The sequence below is a fragment of the Trachymyrmex cornetzi genome, unplaced genomic scaffold (genome assembly GCF_001594075.2).
Source record: "Trachymyrmex cornetzi isolate Tcor2-1 unplaced genomic scaffold, Tcor1.1 scaffold1017, whole genome shotgun sequence".
NCBI lineage: Eukaryota > Metazoa > Arthropoda > Insecta > Hymenoptera > Formicidae > Trachymyrmex > Trachymyrmex cornetzi.
Window position 1 is genome coordinate 109,138 of NW_017295562.1, and position 16,328 is coordinate 125,465.

The 16,328-nt window shown below is 33.1% G+C and overlaps 1 protein-coding gene and 1 non-coding gene across 2 annotated transcripts; one reads left to right on the forward strand and one right to left on the reverse strand.

Moving 5' to 3' along the window:
- Positions 1–2,795: 2,795 nt before the first annotated feature.
- On the forward strand, positions 2,796–8,200 carry LOC108758286 (uncharacterized). The gene is made up of 4 exons (XM_018503167.1): positions 2,796–3,130; positions 3,886–4,101; positions 5,603–5,635; positions 7,835–8,200. The coding sequence occupies exons 1-4, from the start codon at positions 2,840–2,842 to the stop codon at positions 8,090–8,092; spliced, it is 798 nt and encodes a 265-aa protein (XP_018358669.1). The 5' UTR covers positions 2,796–2,839; the 3' UTR covers positions 8,093–8,200.
- Positions 8,201–12,806: 4,606 nt separating this feature from the next.
- Positions 12,807–12,880, reverse strand: TRNAT-AGU (transfer RNA threonine (anticodon AGU)). Its single transcript has one exon. It is a non-coding gene; the product is annotated as a tRNA-Thr (tRNA).
- Positions 12,881–16,328: the final 3,448 nt, after the last annotated feature.

Sequence of the window (16,328 nt, forward strand, 5' to 3'; positions counted from 1 at the left end):
CCGTCTCGATTGGCGTCAATTCCGCGCGGTGCGTCGCTAGGAACGTATGTGCCGTGACGGCATTCCTATTTTCGCGGTCGAAGAGCCCTCGGCGTTTTCCGGCGCTGGTTAAAAACAACACGTGCAATTACGTTGCGCGTGGTAAATCAGTAAATGCTACCTGTCAGCTGGTGATGTCAGAACACTCAAACCCAAGGAACACATCAAGTCTAGAGAAAGTAAAAATGTTTTTATGATGTCCTAAAAGATAAAATGATGATTTTTGGTTACAAAATTTAACTGTTTAACGTTAAAAATCAAAATAAAGTCATTTTTTGTTGATTTTTGTGTTTTCCTTGGAAATATTGCCAGGGAAAATCAGGGAAGACGCTGAAACTATCGTTCCTTTTTTTTCCTACGGATGATACATCGCGTAATCGATTATTGTCACAGTAACTCGATCTTAGAACTTCAATTAGAATTTTTTTCAGTATCTAGGCATGAAACGGTACTTTATCAATACAAATGTATAATTATTGATATAATTGTTATAATTGTCAAAAATATTGTAAATTTGTGTTCAACTATGAATGAAATAATACAAAATTTCGTTCGTTTTTTTGATTTATTATTTTGATCTATATTTGTTAATCATTTTCAGCTTTAATTTTTATTACTCTGAAACTTAAAAACTCAGAATTTATGTAAATCAATGACCTGATGACACACTTTGTGCTGATTCCAACAGAATTAACATTGAATCGGTCGTACTTTGAACCAAAAGAATAAAATCACGATCTTTTAGTTTATCTCTTACAAAACAGAGATACATGAAAATATTGTAAGAAACAACATAACTTAGTCGACATGCAAGTCCTACTTTAGAAGTAATAAATAAGGCTGTAGCGATTGTATCACAACTTGCATAATAAATTATATTTACGGAATCATTCTTTGCTTCGGAAGCAGTATGCATAAACATGCGTTTACTCTTCTTATTTTATACACAAAAAATCAGACAAGCATGCACATTCGGACTATAAATGGATTATAAATGGACTATAATAAGTATTGACTATTGAGACGAACAAACATTATAATAAATTGTTCTGAGGATTAAAGTGAAGTCTCGAAACGTTTAACTGTATTGTAAATAAAGGATATTTTTATAAATTAATCAGCGCCTCAACTACCACGCCTATACTTTCATTAGTCCTCGTTTCTTTAAATAAATTGTTCTACTTTCAACACTTTAATCTTTAACGCATTTAATTTTATTCTACAAGTCCAGTTGTACACGCATAAGCTTAATCGTCATGCAACTTACGGAGCAACCGAATTCCAAAAGAATAAATCTTAAGAATCGTGTACGCGACAGGTGTCCACATAGTTCTTTAAGAGATGTCCTAAGAATGCCCAGAGGACGTTCTATATCCTAAGGACGTCCTCGGGACGTCCCTTGAAAAACTGCAGTATTCCGTATGTAGGAGTTAGACTGGAATTTCAAAGAGTCAAAAACTTGACACAACAAAAGCAAGTCTTCGATTAATAAAGTATTATTTAGTTATTAGTATCAACAAGTAGTTATATAATTATATTATAAATATTTAAATTACAATTAGAATCCCTATTAGTGTGCCTTTAAGCCAACTTTCTCATTACTGAATTAATTATTAAATATTATAGCTTTAATTTTATCTGCTTGAAATCAATCAGTTTTTAATTTTTTTTTCTTATAACATTAAAAAAATGTTGATATTTTATGATGATTTCGATAAAAATAAAAATATTTTTGTTTTGTTGCATAACAAACAGATAATAGATATAAGCTAATTGTTCAATATTGCATATATCAATATTTTAATTATGCTTATACAGTTTCAATGTACAATGTACACTTATAACGCTCAATAATGATCTCAATTCTAATATAGAGTACATTAGAAACAAGCTTAAAATCTTATGGTATATATTACTAGAGTCATAAATTTTGTATATCTTTCAAAAAATATTTACTATATTTTTAATAGTTAAAAGAACATAATATTATATTTGGTATCGTATATATAATAAAATTTAACTTATAACAAAATATACTCTTTTATTTATGCTAATTTTCTTTGGCTTATTTAAATACAAAGGCACACACTAATATGAATATATACAGTAACAGAGACAGTTATTCTAGTCTGTTAATCTCAATAAAATTCTTGTATACAGCGCGTCGACGCAACAAGAAATGAGAGAAAGAACACTTTAAGAACATTCAGCGCCACGTAACTGATAAGTGCTATCACAGTACATATAATTCATGAAATCAAAAAGACACATATACATATTTCCTTCTGTGTCCCAAAATCTTTAATTATCTCTTTCAATATCTCATATAAATTTCTCAAATACGTGATCGTGCTATATTTTTATATAAAGTTATATTTATATCTTACATAAACTTACAATTTTAATTGATTTGTGATTAATAATTTGTTTTTAACAGATAATCCTTTTTTTTAAAAAAAGATGTTCTACACTATATAAAAAATTATCTTTTATACACTATAAAAAAAATGATCTTTCGATGCGATTTTTCATGGAGAAGTTAAAGGCGAAGAAAAATATAAAAGTCTATATTTTTATTTCTATATCAAATTTTCTTTTTCACTTTTGACAAATATATATCTATTTCACTTCAAATTCCAAAAGTGTATACTAGCTATTATGTATTACAGCTACAGTAAATAGACCTGTAAAATACGACAGATTCTTTTCCCCCACTTTCCCGAAGACTCTGTCCGACTTTGGTTTGACGTGTGAAATTCATGGCGGGACGGCGGAAGAGGTCGTCGGCACGTCGGAGCACATGCAACGCCATCTTGTACAGTCTGGTGCAAGTATTGCACGCACCGTCGCGGCAATTGCTGGCGCAAGTCTGTGGGAAGGCGAGCGGCCGGGATCTCCGTCGCAGCTACTGTCAGTGATTAAACGTGGCACGGTGCGACCAATACGGCGTGTCATGGCGCAGTGGAGACAGGAGACGATATTGAAGCTGATCGGTGCATATCGCGCGAAGCGGCTGCTCTGGGATCACAATGCGCCGGACTATACTGATCGAAGCAAGAGAATCTACGCGTGGAAGGAAATCGCCGACGAGGTGCGCCAGTCCCGACCTCATATAAGTTAACCCCGTGCTCGTAAAATTACACTTACACGCGCATCCTTTTTGAACGAGTCAACGTAAACATTCGTTTCATTTTTCACATCGCAAACAATCGATCTAAACGTCGCGGAAATTTAACAACGCGTTATATGTTTCAACGCGTAGATGTTAAGTTCGATTTTTTTTTAAAATATACATCTGGATGTATTATAAATTAACAAAAAAAAAAAAGGAAAAGGGAAAGTTTTATAGAGTTGCGTTATAACTAATAACAGATCGATAATTTTTAATTAACGTAAAAAGAGCGTTTCATTTTGTGACTCCTACTCTTCGCGTTCTATGTATCACGCAATTCGCGATACACGCACGTGCCGGCAGAAGCACACGCTAAGCCGGGTGCAAAATACATCTCACGAGCGTCCAACACTTGCGCAAGCCGTTGCGCAATGCTGGCGCATCGCGAGCGCACCGAGAGTCTTTACCGCCGCCGCGCGCCGTTGCAAACGGAAAGTGAATTTCTCGTAGCATAGAAACCGCGTTTGCGTAACGGTCCGCGTAAAAAGCATCCATGCTTCACTTATTTATTACCGGATTGCGTAACGCCGTCTTCGAATCCACCGTTGGGAGCGTGTTCTCGCGATACGACGTGAATGTCAAAAAGAAAAACGAATAAAAAACAAAAAATAAATAAAAATTGAAAACAAGAATGTACGGCGCGCTCTTATCTCATCGGGGTTTGCACTTGTCAGCTCGGATGCGACGTGATGACGGTGGAGAGAAAACTGAAGAGCTTGAAGACTCACTTCATGTCGGTCCACAAAGCGTACGCGAAACGCAGACTCAAGGCCGATTCGAATCCTGGCAGTGTCATCAAGCCCAAGTGGTTCGCTTACGAGGCCTTGTCTTTCCTGAATAAAGGGCGCTTGCTGCGAATCAATCGCGAGACGCCGAACGTGGAAAAGCAGGTGCGCCACGAGCTCTCGTGAATATTCCCGTGATTCCCTTTCGTACAATTAGCATATGGTTAACGGTAATATAATTAAAATTTAAATTAGTATATAAAATTAAAAATAAAGCAAGGGCTACAAGCCAAGCTGGATCTTAATGCTAAAAATTACTAAACCATAAGTTTATTTAACCATAAGTTTATCGAAACAAACGTTTCGACCCCTATTGAGCTATTTTAATGGCTGTTTAATGGCTGTTCTACAATGTGCTTTTTGTTTCCTGTTTCTTGCTGTTTGTCTCTTGTCTTCTTGATCAAAAAGGCAAGAGACAAACAGAGACGAACAGCAAGAAACAGGAAACAAAAAGCACATTGTAGAACAATCATAAGTTAAATAGAATATGAAATCAACAACTCATTTGAAAAACAATATGTCAAAACATACAAAAATTAAGAACGGTGAAAGTAATAAAATATAAATTCATCATCGTGTGTGTATCATTTCGCTAAAAGGATGTGAGCATTAACTAATATGTAAACTTAACGAAATAGATGTTGAAAATTCAGACATTATAGATACGTTACAGTGCATGGTGGTCATCGCACTGCTCTCTTATAGAATGACCTTAAACGCAATCGCAGCGATTCTGAAATGCAACCTCAATCGACAATGTTTTAGTAATTTTTAGCATTAAGATCCAGCTTGACTTGTAGTCCTTGGTTTATTTTTAATTTTATAAATTATTTGAGCCTATTGTCTTTTACTAAAATTAGTATATTCTTTTAGAGTGAAAACTCTTTTAGAATAAATCTCACTGTGAAGAGTGAACTTTCACCTTTAAAGATTAAAAATTGAGCCACTCTTTACACGGAAAGAACGATTTTGTTGAAACATTTAAAAATACTCATCTAAAATAATTATATGGGATCTCAAGCATGATGAGCAACGCTGCAAATAGTTTTAAAATTCTAGCAATCATTTTTAGCGTCCTACATAATTATTTTAATGGTTCAACAAAATTTATGTGGTTTCTATAAGCAATAAGGATATCTTACAAGATTATAAAGAATTTTATTTTATAATCGTTACAAGAAGAGGATTAAATCGATAGTAAGATTATTGTAATTAATAATTTATATTATAATGTAAAATCTGTATATATTTACTGAGGAGAACTGTTATTATGAAAAGTCGAAACATTTGAATATTGCTTATATTATTTACGTAATATATTCTGATTTAAAAGTTAGCGCAACTAGCTCAGATAGCCTCTTGCAATTACATATTTTGAATTGTTATTTATTGGAGCTTTGTCGAATACAACATTAATTTGTCAACAAAATTTATTTTTATATCTATATGAATATATTTTTATATCTAACTAAATTTTTAAACACTTCAGCAAAACTATTCTTTCCTTACAGTTAATTTTTTTGAGTAATGTCGCGAACCGCGGTATTTCATTAATCACGAAATGGAATCATATGTGTTTAATTAATTCACGATGTCTTCCTTTTAGAATCCTGTACCCATCTCTAATTGGAAACAACAGGTATATTCAATTTTTTTATATATTAATTTTCAATAAACACCAACTGACAGTACCATTACATCAACATTATAATTTCCTGTTCAACAATGTATTACGTATAACATGTGTTATATTACATTTATATTATTGAATGAGAAATTATAATATTGATATAATATTATAATTATTGTTAGTTAATATTTACGGATTATATTGGGTTAAGGAAAAAGTCTTTTTACAAGTTGGTAAAAAGATCTTTCTCCATCAATGTCTTTGTTAAAAATGATCAAAATTTAAATTTAAAAAAAGGGAGTTTAGAGAAATCTCTACTTTCGAATGGTTACTATATTTTTTAAATTTATATTAGGTGTACAACTTTGCTTCCGCCGTTTTTTTTCCGAAATTCGAGGCTTTATTGTAAAAAAACTGGTTATACATTTATGATTCAAAGTATTGTCCATCGCTGGCCACTACTTTCTCCCATCTTTCGGGCAGCCAGTTTTTTCGAATCCCACGTCGAAAAAACTGGTCATCTTTTGAGGCGATCCACGAATCGATCCAATTTTTTACTTCTTCATAAGACCGGAAGTGCTGGTCAGCCAGACCACGTGTACTATTGATCGAAACAAGTGATAGTCAGAGAGAGCAACGTCTGGAGAATACGGCGGGTGGGGTAGGACTTCCCATTTCAACGTTTCCAAGTATGTCTTGACCACAGGGGGTCGAGCATTGTCATGCTGCAAAATCACTTTATCGTGTCACTCGTTGTATTGCAGCCGTTTGTCTTTCAATGCTCGGCTCAAACGCATCAATTGCGTTCAATACCGATCGCCTGTGATTGTTTCAGTCAGTTTTAACAGCTCATAATACACTTCGTCGAGCTGGTCCCACCAAATACAGAGCATGACCTTGGTGCCGTGAATATTCGGTTCGGCCGTCGACGTGGAAACATGGCCGGGAACTCCCCATGATTTTCTGTGCTTGGGGTTATCGTAATGAACCCATTTTTCGTCCCCAGTCACAATGCGATGCAGAAATCCCTTCCGTCTTTGCCTTTCAAGCAGCTGTTCACAAGCAAATAAACGCCGTTCAACATCTCTCGGCTTCAACTCGTACGGCACCCAATTTCCTTGCTTCTGAATCATTCCCATGGCTTTGAGGCGTTTTGAAATGGCTTGTTGAGTCACTCCCAATGATCGTGCCAATTCTTCTTGATTTTAACACGAGTCTTGATCAAGTAATGCCTCCAATTCTGCATCTTCGAAAACCTTCTCTCTTCCACCACTATGCCGGTCTTCGACGTCAAAATCACCGTTCTTGAAGCGTTGAAACCACTCACGACACGTTCTTTCACTAATAGCGGCCTCACCATAAATATTTGAGAGCATTCGATGAGCCTCAGCCGCAGATTTCTTCATATTGAAGCAGAAAATTAAAACCTCCCGCAAATGACGAAAATTTGGCTCGTAAACTGACATTTTCAATCGAGAATAACTTTATGATGCAGACACAAATCGACTAATGTTTCTATAGGGTTATGTTGACAGATACCCAAGTTTATTGTATGATGTCTATGATCTATTTATTTCGACCACCACTTACCGCTAAAGCCATCTATAGGAAAACGGCGGATGCAAAGTTGTACACCTAATATAAGTTTGTAATTTTTACATATAAGAAACTACGAACTAAAAAAATAAAAAATTTTCTTTTTACTTTGTAGATCTGTAGCGTGCCCAACAAAAATTTGAGCAAATTTTCGACTACTTATCGTGAAAGCTTGAAGCTTTCTCTACAAAATCGTATTTTAAAAGTGTTCCCATAATTTTTTGTTCCTGAGTTATTCGCGGAAGTAAAAAGGAACATTCTGACTTTATTGCTCGTGACTCCGTTAAAAATCATCGTATCGCAATTAAAAGTATAGATTAAGTGTACAGCGTAAACGTTGCTCTATCAAGTGGTGTAATTGCCAGTTTTTTTTAAATAAAATATATGGGTTGCTAAAAAAGTCTTTTTATCAACTTAAGGGACTTTTTTCCTAAATCAATCCTCTCTTAAAACTGTATAGCTGATAGCACATTATTACGTAACATTGTATAGGGAGTTCTCGAGACCTAACCGATATGGCATACGTGTCACGTTAAAAACTTTTGATCTACACGACCTGTTTGTAAAGGTCCTCGGTCCTACCGACGTCACTTTTTCTTTCCACAATTTCAGGAGACTCCATCAGGTCGTGACGAATTTACGGTTTTTGCCGAGCACGTCGCCATTCGACTGAAAAATATAGCAGACGTGCGTGCAAGACTCGTCGCACAACATCAGATAAATAACATCCTGTTCGAAGCTGAGATGGGAAAGTATAGCATGCAGACCTCCTTCGGTTCGGACAATCCGGAGATTATGGAACACTTGGACGAACCCTCGACGTCGAACGAGGAGAAAGTGATGATAAATAATATTCCCCACGCGATCTAATCGAATCTTTTCCTTCGCGAGTGCAATCTCGGAGTTATATCTCGGAATTTTCATGAACAGCTCATATATGACGAAAGAACGATTTTGTTAAAATAACTAAAAATTTAATTAAACACATACATAAAAATATTTATATAGAATAATCAAGCATGATAAACAATGCAATAAAAAATTTTTATATTCCAGCAATCAATTTCTGATATAATTATTTTTATAATCAATTTTTTTTACATACTTATTTTCATAATAATATTATTTATAAATTTGTATTTAGATACATTTTTAAATTCAACAAAACTGTTCTTTTTGTATACATCTCGTGTTCATGTTATCTACATGTCGTTCGATTTTTACGGCGCAATTGTTGATAATGACAGTGATCTCTTTTGTTACTCGCCGTAAATAATGGTGAATGACGAAAGCCATCGGTTTTAACGATGGGTCTTCCAAAGACCGCGAGAACGTTTGGCATGTTGCTGAATCTGCTCTGCCAGAAGTAACTCTATTTATGTGCCTTCGTTTTGCCCGGCATGTCATATTCTTTGTCGTTGCAAACCACGAAAGCCGCGTCAAAAGCCAGCTTTCGTCGAGGGCGGCCAATATACGCTGACAACGCGAAATGCACGTCAGAAATCGGCAAAATGCTGCGCTTTCATTTTTTCACTCACGTATATTCCAAGTGTAAAACAAAGTAGATATAACATTCATTCATTTTCATATATACTATAGGTATTTAGCGAATTGCATTCATTTCATTATTAATTGTATTAGTAATTATTTTATTTTATTCTCACAAATGAAATTCATTTTAATTATAAAAATTAAACAAATAAATTAATTACTATATTGTACGTTTGATTATTTCGCTCACCCTTCAAGTCGACTAATTTATAGAGCAGGATGGACGATGTATCTGTTTGTTTCTTCACGCCGCTCGTAACATTGCTCTCGGTATTACCCATCGTTTACAAACACTTCACTTCCAATGTTTAAGTACCTGTAGAGGAGATGAGCTCTCGTATGTCGAATGTGCGGCACAGTATGCAACCGATAGGAGTTAAAATTGATAAACGCGTCTGTTTGGTTGCCAGGATACCGCAGTCGATTATCGATTAAACGGACCTCTAAACACCTTTTGCTTTTGGACTCACGGCGAAATTTGACCAATCTAATTTATGTAATTTACCACGCTTTCTATTATTCCACTTAACTGAATTATGTAATACATTATACATTCTCTTCGTTTATCATGAATCAAGGAATGATCGGCTTTAAGACGGAACTTAAAACCGTCGAAACGGAAAACCGCAAAAGGTTCCGCAAATTTGACGGCGGAAAGAATTAATTAAGTCAGAGCTCAAAAGAGAATTTGGTAGAGGAAATCCTGTTCTTGCGGCTCCACAAGATCCTGTACCGAAATCCGCAAGAATTATGACTTACATCCATTTCTATCAACCTTAATCTCGGTTTAACTTATTTACTTTCTGTGTTTGTTTCCAGTTCTAAGAATTAGAAAAAATTAAATGTAAATAAAACTGAGATTGAAGTTAATGCACATTGGCAGAAATGTAAGTATTGTATTGATATTTTATAATTAATAATAATTGGTAAAAAAAGGTAAAACCGAGACTAAAGTTAACCCTAATTGTAGCACAACGTACTGACGCGGTATTGGGAAATAATGTACAACTAATATTAAACATTGGGTTGAATATCAAACATTGGGTTGAAACCCCGATATTGATCCAATAAGGTAGACGTCTAATCATATTTAGCCAATATTGGTACAACAATATTGGACCAATATTGGGGATTGAATTTTTATCCAATGTTTAATATCGGCAGTACATTGTTTTCCAATATTTCGCTAGTATCGGGAAATAATGTTTTTTACAGCCTTGATGGAAAAATTTCGCTGAAATTTCGTTGAAGTTTCACTGAAATGTCACTGAAATTGTTTTTCGTTTCGAAACACTTTTCAATGAAATTTCAGAAAAATAGAATTAATATTAATTTATATCAATTAAAACACGTATTGATAAATTCGTCAAACGTAATCAATTGATTGTAGCAAAGAAATAACGAAATATATATAATGAAAATAAAATTAATGAAAAGAAACAAAGTAGCTCACGCGGTTATTGAACAATATTTATTGCTACAATGTAACATGCAACTCTCAATTATATGTAAAAATGTAAATGTTTCGACCTATTCTGATTTTCCTCAGTACAAACAAAATTACAGAAAGTTATTCATTGGAAAAGCGATGCTAAACACAATTGCTTAGCATCAACAACGCGTGGGCTTTATTGGCTACTTTGTTTCTTTTTATTGAAATACATACAAATGTATTGAATAATAAGAATAATAGGAATTAATTTATCGGCGTTGCTTTACCCTGTCGAAACAGTCGCGCCGCTTCGATAAAATCGATGTTATATTTAAATGTTATCGCGTTTTAATGATATAATTTATACAAGCATTATATTATATGCGATTTCTCCATAGCTTTATTTTCCAGCAAGATTGGACAGAAGAGAAGGTAGCGAATTATGGTTGACAGATTTATAAGTCATGGTGAAGATCAAGCTATCTCGTGTCGCGCAGGTCATCGTTCTCATACACACAATTGCTCAAAGAATGCAAGGTTTGCGAGAGACAATGTAACAAAAACGTTAACACCGTTTAGGCGTGTCTCGTTCTTTGCAAGCACATCGTAACAACGCAATTTTGATAATTCATGTTAGAGTGGATCAATAAATTGGCGAAGTACGAAATGCCGATTGTTTGACTAAACAACGAGAGATATAAATTTTCTCAAACGATCGGCGTCTATTAGAATTTGCGATCCGCAATTTCATTGAAGTTTCATAGATACATATTTCATGAAATACATTATAAAAATTAGTAAATCAGCAAATGTATATAAAAGTACGTTTAATAAAAAAATCCATTTTGCTCTCTCGTTGAAATTCTGCTCCTATTTTAAAACGTACTTAATTTGAAGAACTGCTACTTAATTTTTAGAACGTAGATCCTAGATCAGGATTATAATAGGTTCTGATCTATTTAGAAATATAGCTCCTATTTTGTCTCTAAATGGTAGGTTTTTTCGAAAAATGTCCTACTTTTTAGAGTTCAGAAGAGATTTCAAACAAAACCTCTTAGAATTCTCCATAAATTCTCTACAAATCCACAGCTAGATCCTTTAATTAAGAATTCCTATATAACTTATCCGATATTCTTAGTAGAATAAATTATTGGCGCAATATTGGCATAAAATTGGCCACCAATATTGGCTCGCATTTGAAAATAGACGCTTTGTGTTCTATAACCAATATTGAATTTCAATATTGACCCGATCTGATATGTTCTGTGCGATTATTATGAAAACGCGGCGTACTAGACGCCTGTCGTTTGATCAAATTTGCATCTCTCGTAATTTGATTCTTGACGCTATGCTATGGAGTTTTCTTTTGCTCGATTGAAAAGCCGCGAGTGATTTTCGCGCATACCTAAGGTATGACCGCGCTTTAATTTAGACTCGAATGCTTCTAGACGCCGCAATACCGCAATTGATCTTATGCGTTAAGCAGTTATAAATACGCTTACGAGCCGTAAAGTCACATTTACGCCGGCTTACTGAAAACCGAGCGTACGTGAATGTACAATACTTTGAGCAGAGGAAATTAGATTCTATTATTACGTCGATGGTCTAGGACAGAATGTGAATTCCATTCGAATCCGAAAATGCTTTCTACGTGCCCAGTTCGATTTGTAATCCCATTGAAGTTTTATGGATACATACCTCATGAAGTACATATTTAAGTCTTAAAAATTTATGTAAAAATTCGTTTAATAAAAAAATTCTCGTTGCTGACATGATCCGCGCTATAATAAGAATAGTTTTTTTATTTCAGAATCTTAGGAAGAGATAAAGAAAAAGAGGATAATATTAGCAAAAGATAGATAAGTAAATAAATAGGTAGATAATAGATAGATGGAGAGGAGAAAGAGGGGAAAGGGGGAGAGAAAATTTCAATATTTGCTCAATGTTAATATATTATAGTGTGCAATATGATAGCATTGCTCCTGGATTTAATTTATAGCTAATATTGACTTTATATTGGGTCATGTAGGCAATATATTCGCAATACGCGTACCAATAAATCCAATATTTAATAAATACATCGCTAATAAATTGTGTTACTATTAAAAGAGAAGAGAAGGAGGGCAAGGGTAGGAGACAGATAGATAAATAGATAAAGAATTTATTATAAAGTTCTAGGCCAAGCCGACTAGAATATACAAAAGAATAGATTTAAAAAACAAAAGTAGCAATGAACAAAAAAGAGAAAAAATTTATAATTATAATGAAAATAGAAAAAAAGCAAATAAAAAGCAATAATTACAAAGAACATAAGAAAATACATAAAAAAAATATAACATAAAAAAATATAATACGATAAAATAAAAAAAACTAAAAATAAAATGAGAACGAGAGAGAACGTTTGATGCAAGAGTTGTTCTTTGTAGCTGAGCTTCATATTTATCTTTCATTTTCTTTCTCTCTTTCTCCAATGTCTGATTGTATACCTACCTTGAAAATATAACGCGACTAAGCAATTGTACAATTACGTGTATTTTGAGAATAGCAAAATTAGACACAAAGGGACAAAAAAAAATCCTCACGATCAATTATCGTGAATGAAGGCCCCGGAGGGATTCGAACCCTCGATCTCCTGTTTACTAGACAGGCGCTTTAACCAACTAAGCCACGGCGCCTAGTTGACTTCAACTCTGTAATAGAGCTACATAAGGTACTCAATATGAAGATTATATTCCGACATTGATTTAATAATAAAGTAAATAATTTTTTTGTTACTTTTTGATTGGTATCAGTAGAGAATAAAAAGTAGAGAAAATCGACAAAGTTATGATCTAAAATAAAAAAAAAACTTATAAAAAAAAACTTATAAAAAATAGATCAGTTTAATAACTAGGATCAAATATCGCAATAATAAAAGAAATTTCATTTATATAAAAATATACAATAATTTATCGGCGACAATAATCATCATCCGTTTATTGCGTTATACAAAATGCATGCGTGTTTTGGAAAACGCAAGAGTCATAATTCTTTCTGTAAGAACATTTTCGTCACGACGTGAGTAGCCTATATATACTACATCGGCAAAAATTTATGGATACATAAAAACGATCCTCCCTCTGTGCGTGACCCATATTTTCAGGGGCGTTAAAACTTGCAACACGCCGGCGAAAAGAAGATGCGATCTATTTGTGAGATTTGAAATATATGAACGCGCGCGAGAACGTTGCAAGCTGCCGCCTGTCGTTCCGAAACGAGGTGTAACATAATCAAAGTGAAATATGGGTACGCGCGTTAAACAAACGACTGACCGAAAGGAAATGAGAATTTCAAGTTGCGTTGAAACTCTTGGCGAAGAGAAATATACGCAATGCGAAAAAATGGGGAGACAAATCGCTCGCTTTCAAGTCGATCTTAATCGAATTTTACTAAGTTTTCAGTTCCGCATCTACACAGAAAGAACGATTTTGTTGAACTATCTAAAATTTAACTAGATACAGATTAGAAAATAATTTTGTTGAACCATCAAAATAATTACGTAGAAATCTCAAGCATGGATGAGCAATGTTGCAAAAAGTTTGACATCTTGTAATCAACGTCCTATATAATTGTTTTGTTAATTCAACAAAATTATTTTCAAATCTGTATTTAGCTAAATTTTTAGATACTTCGTTAAAACTGTGTGCTTTTCATGTATAAAACATGGGGAAATAATGTTTTATAGCGTTGTAACCCAGCAGAACAAAAAGTCAAAATGGTTATTAAAAGTTACTTTTTGACTAGTCAGGATTAATTTTAACATGATTTTAATGATGTCATAAATAAATATATAGAAAATCTTATCAATTAAATTTTTATAGATCTACTTTGTAGGTTAAAATGTAAAATATTGGCCTAGTTTAGTCCACGACCTACATCTATATTCAATCTAAATCTCTCTTTGACCTAAACACGATAAATAAACTATTTACACTGTCATGACCTTCATGTTTAGATCTGATGGCTACGTTTACATTGTGCCCTTAATCCGCGGCCAACTCAAAGTGTTCGTGTTTATACTATAGATTAAACAGATACCTATCGTATAGGTCGCGGACCAAGCGCACGGTGTACACGTAGCCAATATAGAATACAATGTAGGATCATGAACTGAACGTAACGATGTAAACTAGACTATTATCTGTTGTTCTGTTTGGGAACTTACGTAATATCTGAACTTTATATTTCTCTTAAACTGAACAATTTTATTTTTTGTAAATTTCTCGATTTCAATTTATAGTCTCGTTGACTTTTTGTATTTTTATTTTTGATTACCCCCTGTCAACAAAAAGTGAGGAAAATCGAATATCTTGCTGAATATTTTACTTGAAAAGATTGAATTGATTATTACTTTAGTTTTTGATAACTACAACCCAAATAGCTAAGTGACGCGTTAAATAACATTTTAATAATATCATTAACGTCAATAAAACGTCAACATTTTAATAACGTCATTAACGTCAATAAAACGTCACCTTGGAATTATATTTTTCCAATAAATTATTTGCCATTAAAACATCGTTGCTGAAACATTACCTTAATATTTATATTTTAGCAATAAATTATTCGAAGTTTTTTATGTTCTTCTTAACACATTAAATTATATCAATATTCTTATAAGAAGCTTATTAGCATCAGCATTATTAAATTTCTTATCTATTTAATATATGATATTATTGGTTCTCTTCATGATTATAAGACTGAAAAAGATTTTAGCACATGGTTGTAGAATTGAATATATATAATATAAATTTACACTGAAATATTAAAGCACTAAGATCCGCTTTGATCGAAAATAGGATTTCTCTTAATTAAAATTATCTGATACTTGGGAATGTATTTAATAACGCAATGTATATACATTTAATTTAAAAAAAATTTTTGCTTGTTTTCTTGTTAATCAAACTTATTACTTTTCGGGTCGATCAGTTTGGCTTCTGAAAAACTCATTTCCGTTTCTGATGGAAAATTAACTTGTTAGACAGTTACACCAGTTTCTACTTCCACATAATGTTTATCGCATCACGCAATCTTGAGCATTTTCACTTCTTGATTATACGAATGACAGCCAAAACTTGGTTACACACCGTTTATAACTGAATCAAACGGATATTTTTTCGGAATAAGTTTCAGATTGGGATGACAGAAGCAAACGGCGAAAGAAAAAATTGCCGATGTGCAATTAATGTTAATGTAATCCGAGGCACAGAACGAGAATCGTCGCCAGCATTTCTTGGTGATTCTTCCGATTCACAAGAGAGAATTAATTCCGTTAGTCTGTCTTATTTTGCCGATTTTATCTTGTTATGTAAGCGAGAAATCATATGCATTTATACGTCAATCGAAGCGGAAGATAATTACTAATTATATCAAGGTTGATAAGACAAATATGCGATGTCATCGCTACTTTCTTCTCGAAAACCGACTAGTACAACAAAACGATCAGTGTGGTTTAATGAATGACGTGTTAAAAGTTATATTTATACTCATTTTTGTTACAAGAACAAAATAATTAAAAACTTGTTACTTGCAAAATGACAATTTTTTAAATTATTTTGTTGTTGTGTATGAAATAAGCGATATAAATGCAACAAAGAAATTACAAAAATAAAAAGGAAAAAGAAAAAACTCTAGAAGTGTATTTATTTTATTCCTATAATCAGTTATTACGTCAAAATTGCGTTCTAAATTAAAGTTACAAATTTTAATGTATATAATATAATTTTAAAATTTTAAAACATTTAAATTTATTTTCTTAAAAACTTGAGTATTTTTTATTTTTAACAAATAAGTGATTTGTATTAAACATAGATGTAATAAAAATAGATTGCATTTTTCTATTAAATTGTTACTATCGATTTAAAAAGATTGAAGTAATTTGAAATATATTACTCTCTTTCTTTTTAAAGTATCGAGTTCAAGAAAAATGTCAATATATTTAATTCTTTCTAACGAAGTTTAAAAACTAAGATTAAGAAATGCGCAGTCTAAATCTATTACGTATACAGTGTTAAATAACAAAATTCAAATGGAGCACACGGTATTCATTTATATACCTTCTGAAGAAAGGAGCTCACAAGAAGT

Bases quoted from the DNA above. Each gene is read 5' to 3' on its own strand.
- LOC108758286 (XM_018503167.1), top strand. From the start codon at position 2,840: ATGCAACGCCATCTTGTACAGTCTGGTGCAAGTATTGCACGCACCGTC. The intron at 3,131-3,885 runs GTGCGCCAGTCC...TGCACTTGTCAG, and splicing joins GGAAGGAAATCGCCGACGAG to CTCGGATGCGACGTGATGAC. The intron at 4,102-5,602 runs GTGCGCCACGAG...TCTTCCTTTTAG, and splicing joins CGCCGAACGTGGAAAAGCAG to AATCCTGTACCCATCTCTAA.